The sequence below is a fragment of the Phyllopteryx taeniolatus genome, chromosome 18 (genome assembly GCF_024500385.1).
Source record: "Phyllopteryx taeniolatus isolate TA_2022b chromosome 18, UOR_Ptae_1.2, whole genome shotgun sequence".
NCBI lineage: Eukaryota > Metazoa > Chordata > Actinopteri > Syngnathiformes > Syngnathidae > Phyllopteryx > Phyllopteryx taeniolatus.
This window is the reverse complement of record NC_084519.1, coordinates 10,509,087-10,527,885: the sequence shown is the minus strand read 5'-3', so window position 1 is coordinate 10,527,885 and position 18,799 is coordinate 10,509,087. Positions and strand designations below refer to the sequence as shown.

General features: G+C 41.5%; 2 protein-coding genes across 2 annotated transcripts; one reads left to right on the top strand and one right to left on the bottom strand.

Moving 5' to 3' along the window:
- The first annotated feature begins 1,069 nt into the window (after positions 1-1,069).
- Positions 1,070-9,835, top strand: LOC133468663 (uncharacterized). The gene is made up of 21 exons (XM_061754843.1): positions 1,070-1,221; positions 1,298-1,356; positions 1,459-1,545; positions 1,968-2,086; positions 2,153-2,293; positions 2,408-2,470; positions 2,545-2,715; positions 3,336-3,438; positions 3,663-3,880; positions 3,955-4,111; positions 4,896-5,107; positions 5,194-5,314; positions 6,099-6,322; positions 6,651-6,765; positions 7,225-7,394; positions 7,470-7,567; positions 7,845-7,960; positions 9,097-9,283; positions 9,373-9,511; positions 9,573-9,672; positions 9,741-9,835. The coding sequence occupies exons 1-21, from the start codon at positions 1,199-1,201 to the stop codon at positions 9,809-9,811; spliced, it is 2,694 nt and encodes an 897-aa protein (XP_061610827.1). The 5' UTR covers positions 1,070-1,198; the 3' UTR covers positions 9,812-9,835.
- A 3,295-nt stretch (positions 9,836-13,130) lies between these two features.
- LOC133468635 (uncharacterized) lies at positions 13,131-18,456 on the bottom strand. Its single transcript, XM_061754783.1, has 21 exons — positions 18,283-18,456; positions 18,141-18,217; positions 17,984-18,076; positions 17,778-17,902; positions 17,104-17,247; positions 16,958-17,023; positions 16,721-16,885; positions 16,564-16,660; positions 16,281-16,498; positions 16,055-16,211; positions 15,454-15,662; positions 15,265-15,382; positions 14,994-15,193; positions 14,817-14,931; positions 14,296-14,465; positions 14,147-14,235; positions 13,939-14,069; positions 13,692-13,881; positions 13,481-13,622; positions 13,285-13,411; positions 13,131-13,221 (listed from the first exon to the last, which is right to left on the bottom strand). Exons 1-21 carry the CDS (start codon positions 18,300-18,302, stop codon positions 13,148-13,150), a joined length of 2,727 nt encoding a protein of 908 aa, XP_061610767.1. The 5' UTR covers positions 18,303-18,456; the 3' UTR covers positions 13,131-13,147.
- Positions 18,457-18,799: the final 343 nt, after the last annotated feature.

The following is an 18,799-nucleotide window of genomic DNA, read 5'->3' as shown; positions in this document are numbered from 1 at the left end:
TTAGGGAGTTTTGTTCACTTTTAAGTGCATGTGAGTGGATGGAGCCATATGGTTAAATTGCCACCATTAGCTTTAGTGGTGACTTTGCACAAGTTAAGCAAAGCTGCATTGAGTTTTATTGGATGCACAGAAAAAAAATGCAATTTTAAGACTGAGCGCTTTATGGATTTTACTTTGATTATTATTCCATTTTCATTATTTCCAAAGGAATTGTTTTTTTTCCAAATCTGGTCTCCAATGTGATTAAATCATCTTGTCCTTTCTCTGCTGTATGTGGTAGCAGAGCGACAGGCCCCACTTGCCAAGCAAACAGCTTAGTGAGCATGACTGGCGTGTGCCAATTTTTTAATTTGACTTTAAGGAACAAATGATTGAGTCCCACAAATTCTGCCTCGCAACAAGTGACTATGCATAAATGACACATACTGCATTGCCACTGGAAGAGAGATTAGAATCTAAAAAAAGGCAGCACATCATCAATTCCAAATGTTTGCAGAGGACGAGGACATTGATGTGCTTTTTTAACAGCGGCGAGTGACGCCCACAAATGTGACATATTACTTCAGCCAAGGACGTCACCATGCAGCCCATAAAGCTGAATCCTTGCCAAGTGTCCTCCCGTGACACCCGCTAATGTTCATATCATGTGCGGCATCAAGCTGTTGAAGTGTCCATCGGGCCTTGACGGGAGAAATGTGACGTCTCAGGGCTTGATTGTTCTGTAGCCGCTCCACGCCCGTTATACTGATGTGACAAAGACAAAAGTTGCTCTCATGTCTCAAGCTCAATAACAACACTTTCTCAGCAAAACAGTTTAGTGGTCTCAAAGTTGTCACTTTCATTTAATGATAAACATATTTATTTATTCAAATGGCTAGTATTGCACACTTATCTTCATGTCTGTAAATAGTATGGTCAGTCAGTTTAGCTCATTATGTGTGTGGAGAGACCCAAGTAATCATTCTTACCTTTGTCATCTGGTCTTAAAGGTCCGGTAGATGAGCGAGTTGTCCAATCAGGCTCTTGGTGCCTTTAGGTCCATTAGGCTCTGATGCGATCCACCTGTGTGCAGTTGTATTTTTGCAGCAGCTACTTCCTCTTTCTGTCTGAAAGGCTGGCTTGGGGGGCTCACTGCAAAGGTGTTTAAAAAGCTGCAGGGACAGGCATACTGTGGTCATCCACTCCCCCTGTTTGTGCCATGGCTGCTGTGTTTGGATTTGGGTTTGTAGTGTTTCCTCTTCCTCAATTCTTTACATGTTTGGTCTTCTGAGTTTGAGAGTAAGTCTGTCTTTTCTAGGTGGCTTTTTCTCCTTTCTTTACTTGGAAATGTTGAGGCTCAAAACACGCCCTCCCCATGTAGGTCAATTTTAGGGTTTACTTATTTGAATTTTATTTTGATACCTACTTACCCATGTTCGTTCACAGAATCTGTTAATTCTGATGTGATTTTTATCCTAGATATTCACACGAAATGCCTGGGGAATATACTGCGTGTGGATGTTCGTCCACATCCTGGGCAATATCTGGAAGTTTCTGTCGTTGTTTGTAAGTTCTCAGTCAAGTCTTAAGAAATTTTACTTTGTTTTAAAGACTCTAAGTCAATTTAGAGATGTTTTTTTTTTTTTTCCTCTTCCCAAATGAATTATACATGTCTAAAGATGTGTGGGGATACAGCAGTTTAGGTTTTAAGTGGCTATTTTTGGGGGGTGTTTCAAACATGAACTTGTATAAGCATAAGGGGGGAAAACACTAGAAGTGGTATTATTCTTACTTTTCTTGGGTTGTAGCAATGATATTGGACAGTTGAGTGGGGTGTGGTTTCAGCAGACATGCTCAGTATCCGAGAATGGCTTTTTGTTCTGACAATTTTGAAACTTCATTTGAATTTTAACAGGTAAACCCTTTCTGTGGTGTGACATTTGGAAGGCATTATTGGTTTACAGTGACCATTTTTGTTTTCATTTTAGCTAACTCTGCTGTTAAGCTTACGCAAAGTTTGGCAAAGCGATGTGGATTCAGTATGACACACAAGCAAGGAACCATCATGATCTACATCTCCCTTCACAATTGTTTTGCCCAAAACATGGTAAGCACGATGCAAATTTCTAGTCAACGTGTGTATCAATATGGTTCTAATTTAATTGTCTTCTAGGGGGATGGGTTCACAACTGTGTTAAATCTCAGGTTCTATTCTAAGTCAATGGTTCAAGATGAGGTGTACCAGGTTGCTGAAACCTGCCACTACAGGGCGCAGGCCTCCAGGGAGATAGTCTGTGACCGCAACTATATGGAGGTAAGTGAATGCACCGTGACTCTCAAAAGGGAAGGATTGTCTGTCACATTAGATGTCACCGCAGAGGGCAGCAGTAGAGATGGATGCCCGCTTATACAGTGACCTCATTTCTAGGTGTCCGTGAAAAGGGCCCTTCCAGATGATTACGCCCTGCCGCTACATGCTGTTCCCAAGGAGGTCAGATGAACCCACTGTCTCACAAACCTTTCTTCCCCAGTTGTTTAAAATGTCTCGACGTTTCACTTTTCCAGAAGAAACTGATTGACTCTGGATTCAAAATCTCATCGCTGGTGTTCTTCACGCCTGAGGAGAAAAAGATGACTCTGCAAGAGGCTCACAAAGCTGGCTATGGGGTCTCCAACACCGCCAGCAGGTTTATCCTGCGAAGTTGCAAGTCCGCACCTGAGACGTACATTCAACACGTGAGTTGACTGGGACAACCTAAACGTGTAATTGAGCATTTAAAGTGAACGATGTTGACTTAATCAACGAATCTTGGCAGCCCTGAAGTAAATGTACCAATCACATAATGGCAGATATTAGGCTTGTGGGTGAAATTTTAGGATTACGACACCCAATGATTGATCAATAGTACTTTGTCATTGCGAGGCTTCAAACTGAATGTTTTAAGTGGCCACTGATCTTAGTGTCAGTCAACAGGCTGCAAGAGATGCAGAAAGGCCAAAATCACAACAGGACAGCCACTTTTATACCTGTCGGGGTAGCACAGTGAAGTAGTGGTTAGCATTTCTGCCTCAGTTGAGTGGTCCTGGGTTCAAATCTCAGGTAAGGCCAAATTTGTGTTTTCCTGTCCTTGTAACACTGAGGCCAAGCAGTATAGAATTTGTATGTATGGTTAGTTTTCTGGAATGAAAGAGCAGGAAACTCTAGAAATCAAGACAAGTGATATTAAAGTAATTGTGCATGACATTGGTTATGCAAAATATTGGGTGAAAATTTGACTTCGGTCCTTGTAATGAAATTTATTTTCGGTCGGGCTGTTATGAGTTTAAGAGCGACAAAATGATTTTTACATCTGCAGGTAGGAGGAGTGCCCATGTCTGTGCTGCAAGCCTCTGCCATCCTTGAAAAGAAGTGGTTCAAAAGACAAATTGACACAGCAGCTGCTTGTCCAGTGCAAGAAGGTAATGAATGAGCTCCAATGACTGTAACAAAGTTCAAAAAGATTTGAAATTGGCTTAGTTCAAATTTGTGTGAATTTGTCCATCATAACCTTCATTTTTATTTTGAGTCATCTTCATTACCAACAGTAAGAGCCCTTTTAAAAATTAGTCCACATTTATTTAGAATGGGGACTTTGGTGCTGTTACCATGCTTCGCTAACTGTCGTTGTCCCTCGGTGTTTTAGGAAGCGTTTACTTCACGGATAACGTGATCAGCTGGTTCCTGCCCACACGCATCGACCCGCTCATTTCCTCAAAGGTCAGACTTCTGGAGGTGCACGTTGGCTTGGACGGAAGGAGGCTGAATCCCGCCGAGGTGTCGGCCCGACGTTACAACTTGACTGTCGACAAAATGTACATCTTGGTCCAAATTCCCATTGGGGCACCTGGCGGCTTCTTTATGGTCTGACACACTGAAACCAATTTGAACTTTATTTATTTTGTTGTTGTTGCTAACTGGTGCTTTAATTTTTCCAGAGTCTCGTCCGGAATAATCAATATTTGGTCTGTTACGTGATTGAGCCCATGCTTGAGTTGCTATGGATTGAGGAAGCCACCAATGAGGACACAAGATACAAAGTGCTCCTCCCCATCATGACGCCACCAGAACCTCAACCCTTAAAACTGCAAGACGGTGAGCCTAATGACTCGTGTGTTGTCAGACTAACTGAATCAAACTCGTCTCATTGCTTGAGAGATTAATTATACAAACCAGTTGCTCTTTTTGTATACTGCAAAAGTGAGTCTAGTCATTTTTGAATTTTTCACGGAACTGAGAGCACGGTTGCAATCTTCACTATTGAATGGGTTTAAGCTTATCAGCCCCGACTGTTTTCTGAGCACTTCTGGGAGGAAAATGCCTTCTTAACACATCGCGTACATCTGATAATTGGGCTTGTGCTGGCACTGACTGTAAAGGATTGTGGGGAGGGATGCTGCTCCTTACACCTTTTTGTTGTGGAGAATTACTTATCCATTTTCATAGCGCTTACCCTTTTGTTTCACTGCAATTGCACCGTGTTAGGGATATTTTAAGGTTTTCAGTTCTGCTTCTATAATTTTATTTGCAGTGTGGGGGGGATGAGTAATTCACATCTTAAACTACAATGTTTATTATGGCATCCCTTTTTGAATTTTTGCTTATCGGTGGTGTCTGCATTGTAACTCTGGCAATGAACAGATCACTAATTTCTTTTCATCTATGCCAGTGACTGGCCAAACCATGAAATCTTCATCCACTAGAGGGCAATGGGTACAGTTAACTGGTGTAGTGAACTGAATGACTTTCTTTAATTAAATGGGCCCAGATTTGATTTCAGTACATGCTTCATTATTTTGGAATTTAAAATGTTCCTTGGCTCAAAGTTTGGGAAAGAGCTGGTGAAAAGGGGCTTGAGCTGTACTGTTCTCCCCGACAGACACTGTTCCTGAGGAGAATGTGTTCAAAGTGACGATTGGACCGTTGGCATCTGACGTGGTTCTGCTCAACGTAACCTTCGACAATGAGCTCCTGTCCGTCCACGACTGCAACGAGCGAGGCTTCAACGTGCAGGAGCGCCGCTCACAGAGCAGCGGCTTAAAGTTCATCTCGCTCCAAGTGCCCTTCGCAGACCGGCTCGTTCAACAGACGGTCAGCCTCGTGCTGATATTCTGGTTTACACAGACAAAATGCCTTTCAAAAAAAAAAAAAAAACTTTGTAAAATTTCTCTTCACAGAAAGAAGCAAGATTTACAGTTTACTCGCTGCACCTGACTTTTGGCCTGGTGGTCGTGCCAAAGATGATGCCATTTTGTCACACTGCTCATGTGCAAGCTAGAGTAGCTGATGAAACGCATGGCAAGTGTTTGAATGAATATCTAAATTGGGCTATTACCGGTACCTACAGTATGTATGCTTTTCTATTGGCAAAACAAATTACTACTAAAGTCGGTTGGGTGATATGGCCCATGAATTCATATCACAGTATGAACTGAAACTTCATGTTATGTAATTTCCTCGCTCATTTGCTTGCTCTCCGCTGTAATGTGGTACAAGCCAGAGTTCGAAGCGCTACTGTTTCCCAGCTACCAAATCTACATTTCACATTGGCTTTGAAGGTGGCCTGGCTTATCAGTCTTGTGTGGTTTTGCATGCTTAGCTCTTGCTCCACATTTAGTGTCGCTGCTTATCAAGTATTTGCAATCATGTAGGAAAGGATTAGTGACTTGGAGAAGTGCTGCTGGTGCAGCGCAACTTACCATAGCACCTTGTAGTCCGAGCAGAGGGATGGTGGTTGACTGTTCAATGTGAACGCAAGTTTTAGTTTTTCGTTCACCAGCCAGCTCTGAGCTGGCATTCAGCATCTCATCCAGTTCTGTGGTCTGTCTGAAGCAAGTTCACGCTGAGGCAAAAAATGTCATCAAGCATTCTTGCGATTGCTCGGTAGTCCAAATCTATACTGTAGGCTAAATATGCTACGGTTTGTAGTACAGAAATACTTGTGGGTCTCTTAATCAAATGTATCTCCTTACATGGCCAAATGCTTAAATTGACAAACAGACATTGTGTTGTAGTTGCCTTCTAATTCTGACGGATACGTGCACATTTAATACCTTTCTCTCTCCCCCCCCCCCCCCCCAAGTTCAAAGCCCAACTGTGTCTGGAGGCCTGCCTTTGGCTTCCGGCGGCTGCGACGCTGAGAACTTCTACATTCTCGTGCAATACGGAACACAAGGCCACAACTTCCAAACTAATCTAGGGAAAGTCAGTTTGACCAAGAGTCTGGCTCAGGAGTACGGCTTCACCAGCAACAGAACACACTTCAGCATAGTGGTACCATTTTCATCCCCTGTCGTCGTCTATGAGGTATGTATTAAAAAAAAAACGTACATTACTAGGTTATGTATTGGGACACAGTTAAAATGGTTGCTCCTTTTAATCATGGAATGTTTGCCTGGTTCATTCTGCCACCACAATATTTGAGGTTGTCTTGTCTGGAGCAAGCCTGGCTCTAGTTCTTTCTCACACAACTCCTCAGAGTATGCCTTTTATAAACTTTCCTAGTGCACTGGTAAAAGCCTTCCCAAAACAGTTTCTTGTAAATTGGACGCCCCCACGCACAAATTCCACCCCTGATTAAGTGTCCCAAGATTTATCCATTAAATTTTCAATGTCCAACTTTTTCCTCTCCCAGGCTATCGAGGGGTCATCTATCCGGAGCACACTTGATGTAACACTGATAAATCCAGAAAACGACCACAATCTCAATGCCTTCACTCTGACTTGTCTCTTTCACTCAACACTCACAGGTTTGTTTGAAATGCTGAAGAATCTGTTCAATGGGATACATTCATACCCCTTTCAAAAAAGAGGGGGGGAAAAAAACAAGGGTTTTGCTAGGGTTGCCTCTCCAAAACCATAACTTTTTAGGAAAGGAAATGACCTTGCAGTTAAAGAGCATGCCATTTTCAACACTTATTATATGGGTCAATTAGAAAATAACATGGCCACTGACAAATAGTAATGGTTTGTGGGGGGAATATGGAATTGACCACATGTGGACTTGGGAGGTTTTGGACAGACAGCAATTTGAAACTGTAAATGGAATGGGTTTGTCATCAGGGATGGGGGACACCACAGGAATCTAGAGACTTCTGGCAATCAGTCCTTTGCTGACTTTGCTCGAAAGAGCAGGATAAATGCTAAAATTCATCCCGGTAATTGGTATGCATGTAGCTTGTAATCAATTTGATGACACGTTTTTGCAGAGTGTTTACCCAACGGAACCATGACTGCTCTCGCGGTCAAACTGGCATCTGTCCCCGGCCTGAACCCCAGTCAGCTGACCCTACTCGACCCGACGTGTGGGCCGGTCTACAGCAACGACCGCTACGCCTACTTCGTCTTCACTGGAAACACCTGCGGCACCACCAGGAAGGTAACATCCCGACTGACTCCTACTACAAAACCTCAATCTGAGCCTGACTTTTCTGTTCTCTCTCTCTCCCTCTAGTTCTTATCTAATGTAATGCTATATGAGAATGAAATCTCCCTGCCAGATCACCTTGTATGGCCTAAAACAAATGTCTCAAATGATGAACCTCAATATATGTGAGTTGCAAAGTCACACCTTTTTATTTTGAGTAATGTTGAATTGCATAAGATTGAGTGTTCACGTAAATCCTCATGCACACAAAGATGACTTATGAGAACCTTCACTGTAACCTTGTGTAGCGCATGACATGTTATAGCTTGCCAAAAAAAGTGACTATTAAATAAATTAACACTGTGATAAAAGCTGATTTATTTTACAAAGTTATTGTAGATATAAAAAGATGAAGCTTTAAGATGTAAGCAGTTGTAAAGCCATTTCCCCCTCTTTCTCAAGCTTAAGCATTTCCTGTTACTATGAAGTCAACGCAAGTCACTCCGTGGCCTTCCACACCAGACCTCGCAGGAATGATCCGAGAGGCGAGCTGCAAGTGGTACTGAGGCTTGCTGTGGGTATGTGACCACTTGTATAAGCTTTAGACAAGAGAAACAAAAATTTGGTAGCAGTGTCCAAATATTAACCCCCCCCAAAATGTTTATGGAGTAGGTGGTCAACCTTATAACACTATTTGGCAAGTTAATGCTATTGCCACACTTGGTAGTGGCCTATTAATGTTCGGTCGGTCACATCGAACGTCTGCCTCTAAATGGTGTGCATACAATAAATTTTAACTAGACTGGAATAGCACTGAGAGCAGATGTCCGCCAAGGCCAAACAATCCTGAACATTTCCCTCTGACTTGTTTTCAAACTCTTGACGTGGAATGTAAACATGACTGAAATAACCTATTCACAAAGCATTGGATAATACCTGCGATCAACAAATTGCTGTTTAATGTAGGGGGGGAAGTATGTAGACGCACGACTAGTTCCCAACTTACTGGTGCTTTGTTTTAATGGCCAAAATGTTGCCCAAAGGCTAAAACTGTCGTCGCTTGCCTAATACTTTGTTGGAATTATTATTGGAGCACCCAGATTAAATCTAAAAAAAAAATAAATAAATAACTTGTCTAGTGTTTTATAACGTGTAAATGAATAAGGGCAGTCTAAAGCAAATCACTTGCCTGTTGCTTTAACGGTAAATAACTACTTTAGAAACTTGTAATTGAAACCCACGGAAGCAGTGTAAATGTACTGCATCTCTGCTTGCTTACATGCTTTAACATGTAATAAGGACACATGGGCAATCTCAAAATGCAAAGCACTTGCTTGTTTTAAAACCACTTTACAAATCTGCAATTAAGGCAGTCTGAAAAATCTTGGTTACTTGCATCATTGATGCTTTAACATAACTTTTAGTAAGGGCACACTTAGGCAATTTATGAATGTGAATCCCTTGCCTTATGCTGTAGAAATTGGGATGCAAGAGGTGGCCTACAAAACAAATATTTCTCATGCAATTAACCTGTTAATGGTTCATCTTAAAATGGGCAATCTGAAAGTGCCTAAAATCACTTGCCTAATGCTTTAACTATGACCTTAGGATACCTAAATGAAATCTCAAAGCTAACATGCCATATTAATAGTTTATGAACTTGTAATAAGGTAAAATCTTGAGTCTCACCATGATTTCTTACTCTCCACATTAGATGACTCCTACAGTGTGTTTTATAGCGCCGCAGACTACCCTATCTCAAAGTACCTGCAACAGCCGCTGTATTTTGAGGTGGCGCTCAGATCAACCAATCCAAAAGTGTCACTGGAGCTGGAGACCTGCTGGGCCACAGTTGACAAGGACAGAAGATCTAAGCCTAGATGGAATCTAATCATAAATGGGTAAAAATGAAATCTATAAACTGGTAGTTTTGCAAAGGTTGTATTAATATAATGGGCCACTGGTTTTAAAATGTTCTCATGCTCTATAGCTGTGCAAACTCAGTGGAGCCATACCAGGTAATCTTCCATCCTGTGTGGGAAGACAGAGTGGAGTATCCATCCCACGTAAAGCGCTTTGCGGTCCACATGTTAGCCTTTGCTCAAGACCAGGACAACTTGAATAAGCAGGTATTTAATTTTTCCAAAATTACTCATATTCAAGAGGACTTAGCAGCCTTTGTCGTTGCAGCTCTATGTCCACTGTGATGTGAAGATTTGTGACTCGAGAAATCGTCTAAGTGAAGCATGCAAGAAGAGTTGGTGTTACGGCCAGGACAACAGGATTAAAGGTGGGAAAATATTTGTTTAACATTTTAATATAACAATGACTTAAAATGCATTCTCTCTTCTGTTCTAGTTCAAGAGAAAGCCACTTCTCATGTACAAGACCTTATACAAGTGTCTTCTGGATGCATCTCTCTATATTGAAATAAAAGTGACTTTTAAACGTGACATTACAGTGGTGTGCTTATTGAGCAAGTTGTGCAAAATAACATTTTGATCTGTCAAGCATGCACTGTAGACATTTGGGGGACACTGTCACCAAATCATGACATTTAGTTTGTGTATAAAAAGCATAATGGCTAAGTAATAAAATTAAAAGTAGTGTGCAAATGACCAGAGAAGCAGTTTTATTCAATTTCATTAATTCATACTTGTATAATGCACCTTGGTAGGATTTTTATCTGTAAGGACTTGGGCTTTGAAAGGTCATGATACAAGTGTTGGGGCTCGAGTTAGCTGCAAAGCAAATTTATATAGTGCATTTCATACACTCTATAACTCAATGTGTGTTGTGATTTAAAATCATTTAGAAATGAGGGGGGTAGGTGGACTGCTTATAAATATTTAGAACTTGGGGGTACAATTAAAAGGGTGTCCAGTGCAAGAAATATTTAAATGTGGAAATGCTCTAAAAGCAGTTTTTAACCTGGACTTCAAAACATTGACACTTGGGGCTGATGCCACTTCTGTTGGCAACTTATTCAATTTGTGTGCAGCGTAATTGCTAAATCCTGCTTGTTTGCTTTGGACTCTGCTCCTCTTTGACCTGAGTGTAGTTCTCAGCCCTACTGGGTTTATTCCATTAGTATTTCATGTATTCAGGGCCTAACCTGTTTGGTGATTTATAGACTAGTAGCAAAACTTTAAAATCTATTCAGACTGGAAGGCAGTGTAAAGACTTTAGAATTAGAGTAATATGCTCTGCAGCTGTTTAATGCTCTTTTTGGGGAGTCCAGTCAGAAGACCATTACAGTAGTCAAGTCTACTTGAGATAAGCATGGATGAGCTTCTCCTGGTCTGCTTTACTCTAGATATGTTCTTCAGATGGGAAAAGGCAGTTTTAGTAATTGATTTATGACTTGAAAGTCAGGCCAGAATATATCAGTACACCAAGGTTTTGGACTGGTTTTTAAAGAGTGACTCCAGGTATTTACTAACAGCAATCTCTTTATTGCCAAAAATGATTCTCAGTTTTGTTGTGGTTTAATTGAAGACAATTTTGCCTGATCCAGTTATGTTTTAGATAGTGACAACACCTCAATTGAACTGTAGTCATCTGGAGACACTGCTAGATATAACTCATCTGCAAAGCTATGATAGTCAATTAAAGTTCTGAAGAATTTAACCCAAGGGTAGCATATACAGACTGAACAGGAGGGGTCCAAGAACTGACCCCATAGGTCATTGCCATTTGATGAGATTGAACACATCCAATGGTTACAAAATAACTACTTTTAGTATGTCAGACTAGTAGTTCGAATAATTATTTTTTTTTTTTACCATTAAAGAGTTAACTGTACTCAAAGACTCCAACAGTACTGGAGCAGGAGGTTCTCAACACTGATAGGGAGCCAGTTTTAGCATGAATGGACCAATTGGACACAATTTGAATATTCCACCCCTTCCAATAAATTGGCAAAGGGCTGATTCTCGTCTTTGAAAGATTATCCTGTGGTGTGGGTGCATTGAGAGACATCAATATTAAGGTTCACAAATCCTTTTGGGTCACAGTTAGTGTGTGTGGTGTGCTGTCGGTCATCTTGAGTACCCCACACACTGACTAGTAAGCACACTTTTTTTTCTTTGTGTGGATTCTCTCACATTTTGTTAATCCTTATCTAAGTTCCTAAGGGAATTTTCCACAGAGTACTAAATATGACAAATTTAGGCATTTGTGTAACTGAAAATGAGCAGGTAGAACTCAGATCAAGACATGTCTGCTCGCTCAACTGCAATTAAATTATGCTTCCTCAACCACAAAGACTTCATAACACTGCAAGTAACACCAACAAATCTGATTTTGTCTTTTGAGATCTGCACAGGTTTTAATTCCACCTAAAATTGGCTTTAACATTATACTCATGCCAAATCATGTTTTTTCACTCTTTACACATTTTTAAATACAGATGTATTTTTTCAAGAATTTAGTTGAAAAAAACAAATGGGAGATTTTGCATGTGCTTTGAGTTATTCAGTGTTTTTGCCTGTCAAATGCAATTAAAGAGAGAATGCTCTTCAACTGTTCAAACTGGTCATAGTTTGATTTTTATAGTCTTGGTTATGACTCGACTCCCAAAAGTCTCGGTCTCAGATAGTGTGGTCTTGAGCACAACACTAGCATGTGTCCAGGGGCAGTTCTAGGAATGCATATAAGGGGGAAGGCAAAAATGTTGAGGCGGTATCACATGTACACATCATGCACAAACATATTTGTTTTCTTCACGAGATTGGGGTAAGCAATGTCTAACCTAGAAATTGATCACACTTTCTCAAGCCTCTACCATAAGACCTGTCCAGCTTGGGTGTACCACCTGAAGACAAAGCTCCTGTTAATATAGCTCTTAAGGTCACTAAGGCGCACAAACCTCTGACCACAATAAGATGGAATTCCTTTAGGAGGGAAATACAAAAAAAAGATGAACCTTTTGGCAATCAAGCCAAGTATTTTATTGGACTGCCCTTTGGCATCTACTGTATAAACCTAAAATAAAATATTCAATTATAGAGCTTTTAATTTACTTAACTGCTTGAAAATCTCACTGAAAAGAACAGCATAACGTAGCAGAGGAAGTTGACACTGGAATCCCCAGCATGCCAAGTGGCATTGGCACCATAAGTCACCAGTGCCTGTGATTGAACAGTTGAGCATAAAACAATTGCACAGCTACCGTTTCTGGCTTAGTTCAGACCATAACATGCCTGTTGTCCAGCACTTATTCCAACTCAAGTCCTGGTTTGGCAATTGTTTTCCAAACTGCAGACTATGACTAATCCTAAAGTAGGAGGAGTCCTCAGTTTGTAGACATTGCAGTGTTTTGGGCCACATCTGATAGTTCTCATTTGTGCCTTGTTTTAACTCTGAAAGCACATTACACATTGTAAGCTTACAAATCAAACCTTTAAGATGCCATAGTTAGCATCTTACTGTACACTCTAGCCATGCAACCAAAAGGTCAAAACCCAGACTCCTTATGTAAAGCATGACAGGGAAAGACCCAAGTTGCACAATATTCAGTTTGGACTCAGAGGCAGGTTTAACAGTTTTAGTAGGCAGTGATTTACAATTTCACTGTGTTGAATTAACCCAGGCTAACATGGCCAAGATTCCTAAATTAAACTTGTAGAATGCAGTACTACACTAAATGCATTGGATCCTTTTTGAAAAGTGCAGTCAATTTTGTACCTGCTGGAATCCCAATTTAGCCATGTAACAAGCATCTTCCAAATAATGAGATGTAAAAAGTTTTACTTTAAGAATCTTTATTCAGAGTTAAAGAGGGAAATTGGTCCAGATGAGATCCTCCTTTGCCGGGTTGAGTCTGTGCTTCTCTTTGCTGAAAAACAAAGATTTGTTAAGGACATGTTGCTGGAATCAGACTCAATAGTTTAAGACTCACTTCTTTTTACTCCTTTGATTCCATGAAATCCAGAAATGCTGTGACTGCGACGTGGACACTGACCTCTGCAGATGCCGTGTGAGTCACCATTTGTGTCACATATCATTGCATTACAGTGGATGTAGATCTAAATACAAACTTATTTTAGTATTCTGTAAAAGATGCATTCTTTTTAATTGATGAAATAAACTTGTACCTCATCTTTAAGAACCTGGTCATCTTTAGTAAAGGTGAACATCTTTACAGAAAAGCGCTTGAAGTGGGGTGGGATGTTGACTCTGGCATCAGCCGTAACAGGGTGGAAGAGTGTAACATAGCTGTCGTCTTTGTTCTCGCAACTGTTGATTTAAAATGACCATTAGTGGGGGTGACGAGAGCATGTTGAAGTAATTAAAAGAAAACCTCACGTCTTCACAATGATATCCCAACTGGGCAGAGAATTTCCATCTTCATGAGCAGTGGCCCAGCAGCTTTCCAAAATGAGCTCCAGAGAAGGATCGTTAGAATGAGTCAGCTCCACCTCGAAGTACAGAGGCTCCCTGAGGTGTTTCATTACTGGGTAATCTTCAGGTTGGTAGAAGTAGTAATAGGAAGAATCTGAGGAGTAGAAAAATTATTAGCCATTGTCTTGAACATGTTGATAAGAATTCTTACCATGAGCTAGCCTCATTTGCACATCAAGCTGTCCCAAGCCAATGTCTGCTGAGGGGTAAGTGCTGCGCGATTTGTAGCCAAACGCAACAGTCTGAGTGTCATTGACCATGTAGTAGCAGGACACAGTTTGCCTATAGGAGTGAAGAATGCAGCTGAGGTAACAATGCATTAGCTGTGCTTAAAAAAGGTGCTCAGGATGAAGATTTACCTATACTCTGGATCATTGGGTGATGTGTAGGAAGTTCCTTTGTAATAGAGGCCAATCTCATTTTGGTACATCATGTAGTTTTCAAAGAACTGGAGACAACAAGTGTTAGCACACCAACCTAAATTCTGTACAGGGTTAAACAAACTTACAGTTCTCGTGGTTCCACAGGTACCAACACTGAATGAGAAATAAGCGAAGCGGTCATCACTGAAGGTTGGTTTACAGAATTTGTCCTTCAAGGTGAGCCAGCTGGGGGTGAGGTTGGGAACTGACTCTACCTTGACAGCCAGAGCAGTCATGGTTCCGTTGGGGTGGCACACTGAGGAGACAAGTTGAAGTTCTATGCCAATGTGGCTTTCACTGAAAAGTTTGCTTTCTTGCTAGGTGGCAAATCCTCAAGTCTATTTCAGCATTTCTCTTGGCTGCACTGCTTCTAGTATGACTGTTGGATTTTTGTCCAATGAGATTTCAGTCTACATTGCCATGTCAATATAATCTGCCGAGGGCCTTGAGAATTTGTGCTGGCCCATGCAATGGTACTAACAGATTTCAACCTTTGGTGGCTAGAAATATGCACTTTTACCCAATGGGTCAGCAAGTCAAGTTTGACCTGCAGAACATGTGGTTATCAGCATTGAGAATACATTTGTAATGCAATTTTTAGTCATACCAGTGGTCTTCAAGGGGAAGTTGCAGGTCAGATAGAGATCAGCAAGCATCCAGTTGTTGTTTGGTTCCCAAAGCAGCATGTCAAGTCTAGCTCTGATTGAATCTGAAGTTATGAACTGTGAAAACAAACAGTTATAGAATGCAATTGTAAGTCAGCTTGTGTTACAGCTAAGCCTACCTCAAATGCTGTCTCTTTGGCAGCAACAGGAACATAAAGATTGAGATGGGTCTCATTCTCTTGCAATCTGAACGCTTGAGCCAGCTCAGGTGTTAGTGGCTGGGATCCAACCTGAGTCTGGAAGTTTTTGCCTTGACTTCCAAATGTCACTTCAATGTAGAACAGATGCTGATCACAGGTTCCTTGGATGGTGGGAAGAACTTAAGGGAACAGAAAAAGCATTACCTCATGTTCTCAATGCAAAGGTGTTCAAATGGGGAACATTTCTTACCAACATCCTGCAGAGATGCCACCACCTCTACTGGGTGAGCAAAAGGAGTTGCTTCAGGATAGATTAAGAAACCAAGGACCAGAGCAAGAGTGTAAGTTGTAACCAAGGGCTCAGGATTCTGTAGAGAGATGAGAATCAGCCTCATTTGCACTTTTCAATATTGGAGAACCCCGTTGCCAGTTTACATACATTTTTGAGTACTTCAGTGAACGCAAAGGGAACTTTCAGAGAGAAGCTCTTGGTGCCACCAGGATGTCTGTGCTCTTTTACAACAAAGCCTCTGGCTCCACACTCTTCCAAAGTGTACGTGCCAGTAGAGAACGTGATATTTTTCAGCTCCACATCCTCAAGGAAGGTGCCCACGTGGATGCTGAACAACCTCTCCTCTGCATTGGTCACTAAACAAGTGAGAATTTGTAAAGTGGATGCGCTTAACAGAACCCTGAAGAAATTTAAATTGCTTTTAAAACCTCCCAGTCTGAAATAAATTCAAGAATAATTATTTTTGTAAAGATTCCACACTGCAAAAACTACCATTTAATATACTTGCCTGCCAAGACATTTCAGAGCAGCAGTACCATTAATCTTAAATTGCTGAGCATGTTTAAAAACAATCTATAGGTGGAGGTCATAAAGATTGCATTTGAGGCTACCAACATTTACAAATTCCTGCTTCAAGTCCTAATTTCATCACTTCTGCATTTTAGGGTAGTTTTTGCATCCAACTGCTTTCTCAAAGATAGTCTTCCAAGGGCATACATGTATCACTAGTATAGAAATATTGACTTACAGTCAACAGCTTGAGGGGGCCTGGGCATAAGCGGTGTGGTGATGGGGAACAGAATTTTATATCTGGTATCTTCTTGGGTTCTCTCACACCTCCACAGGACTTCAAGCATGGGCTCCACTGTGTAGGTGATGTGGTACTGGTAATCTGGGGCATGGCTCTGCAATTATGCATAGTTTTAAATGATGTAGATGGCCATGCATCATACCAGATTTGGGGCATGCCAAACCTTGTTGTAGCCATCAGGAGAACCCACAGGGATCTCAACAATGAGGTGAAAGTCTGTAGCGGACAGAGTGTAACCACGTGCGACCAGCTGACGGCGATCCAGACGCTGCCCGTTGATGCCCATGTACATCTCTAGGATCTTCACACTTCCATCCAGAAGGGGCGTCACACGGCGGGGGACATGCCAAGAGATCACGTCATCAGCGAAGAGGACGCCACCTGTCAGAAGAATCAATTGAGGTTAAACTGAGCTAATGTTTAATTTCACGAATCAAGAGCCTCACCTGTAGGGCAAGCAGCCACCATGTTCATTACAGTCAAACCTTCAGGCTTCTTGTGGTAGATGCTAACCTTGAGAAGTTCCATTGGGACTCCAGCCACCTAATGAGCATTTTAGTTATACTGCTGTTGGTACAACTAGAAATGCTGCGTGTCACTTACATCCTCAGAGTAAGTTTCTGCCGTTTCGTAGGGGCTTCGCACCACCAGACGGCTAGCAGTGGTCATGGCTTTGTATCCGGCTTGTTCGGCCTCATCCTTCATCATCACTACTGCATCAGGTGTGTAGAAAGTCAGCTTCCAGATACCATGCTCTACACCAGGTGCCTAAACAAGGGGATTTGCATTATTACAATGTGAAGGGCACAACCATTTATTACATTGTTTCTAGTCACATACACCGGGGACAGCATTCGAGTAGTCATCCTTTGTTTCGGGAACAGGTGGGGGCATGTAGTTTGACACCTAAGGAAAATGCATTTACTTTGTTAGCTACAGTACTTTATAAAAATTGCTGAAATGTTATAAAACTAAAATCCACCTACTTCCATGTAGTTTCTGTCACAAAGAATCTCTCTGGTGGCCCAGTGGGTGTAGCTGCAAGTCTTCATCACATTATGAGAGACCACATCTTCTGGTCTATTGCTATACATTTGCAGTTTTAGGCCAATATTAAAGGTTGCATCGGCCTACAAAGTACACATGACTACCAGTTAGAACCCCAAACAGTCAGTTAAAATATTAGCATTCAGAAACTATGGCATTAGGTAGTCATGCCCATTTACTTGACAACCAGACCTTTCCCTAGCACTTTAAAAATGTAAAAATGCAAAGCTTTTGCTATACCAGGTACCCAACAAGGTATTTTTCCTCAAAAAAGGTCAAACTGAACTGAAAAAAAGTCAATTCAGGTTTGCGCAGCCAAAGAGTGCAGATTAAGGGAATCTCTTTCCTCCCCCCTGAACAAGCCAGTTTAAACATGTGCTACTTGGGGACAGAGCAGCAGAAAAACAGTTTCAACTTGTAATTTTGAATTTACTAGAAGGTAAAGTTCTGAGCACACTAAAACTGCACCCAAATGAACCCAGCCAGAATGGTACCATTGCTCTTGTCAAGGCAATTACAGCTACCACCAGTACCACCTTTTTATTTTTTTGCAGCATAGTAAAAAGCCACAATCACCACCACCCAAAAAAAAACAAGAAACAAAAAATAATACTTTGTTGTCCACATAGCAGCCCATCAGTGAAGTGTAGATTCTGGTGTTACCCCACGGGTCAGACTCCATGCTGTAGCCGCACTGAGCAGCCAAGGCAGGTGTTAGAACAATGTGTCGGGTGCCATCTGAGGGAGGGGGCAGCAATCATTTTAAAAACAAAAGTCATTGAATCTGACCCATTTTTAAAATATTAACACTGTACTCACTGATGGCATCTACTTCTAGTTGGTTCCCTACAGCCAGGGCTTTGTCCAGGGAGAGCCTCATCAAGTTACCCACACAGTCAGCTTTTAAACCACCTGTGGTAAAAGACAGACAAAGTGGGCACAACGTGGAATTTAAAAATAAAAAATAAAAACTTACTTGGCTCTGTGTTGCTCTTAGTATTGGGCTTTGCTTGACTCAAGGCGATCACCACTGCCAGCAGGCTCCGTATCAGTCTTTCAGAACAAACACAAACATTACAAGAAAATCATAGTTGAGTAGCAAGAAATGAGATACTCACACATTCTCTGAATATGACATTTTGCAGTTAGTCTGAGCACAGGCACACCATCCAGGAAAGGGGGGGAGGGGAAAAAAAAAAAAAGTCAAAGGAATGAAACCACTTGCAGAGACTGGCACTCAAAGCCCAGCATGCCCCAGCAACTCTGAAGTGAAGAAGGGGCTGACTGCTTCACCAAGGCCTCGCCACCTGTTTTATATCGCTTGTACTGAGGACGCACAGGTGATCTGCATCCATAATCAAGTCCCTGACTCACAAACACACACATGCACACACATTGAAGCTAATTTATCTCACCAACACACACATTGAAGCTAGTTTGTCTTCTAAAAGGTTTCTCATTGTTAACCCCTAAACTACTCGCTCCAACAATCATTAGAGCACATTGAGAAAGGACCATATGATGATTTTTCCAGTTGTCAGTTGAATCATTTGATATATCAGGATAATAAAGTCCCTGACTCACGCGCGCACACACGCGCACACACACACACACACACACACACACGCACACATC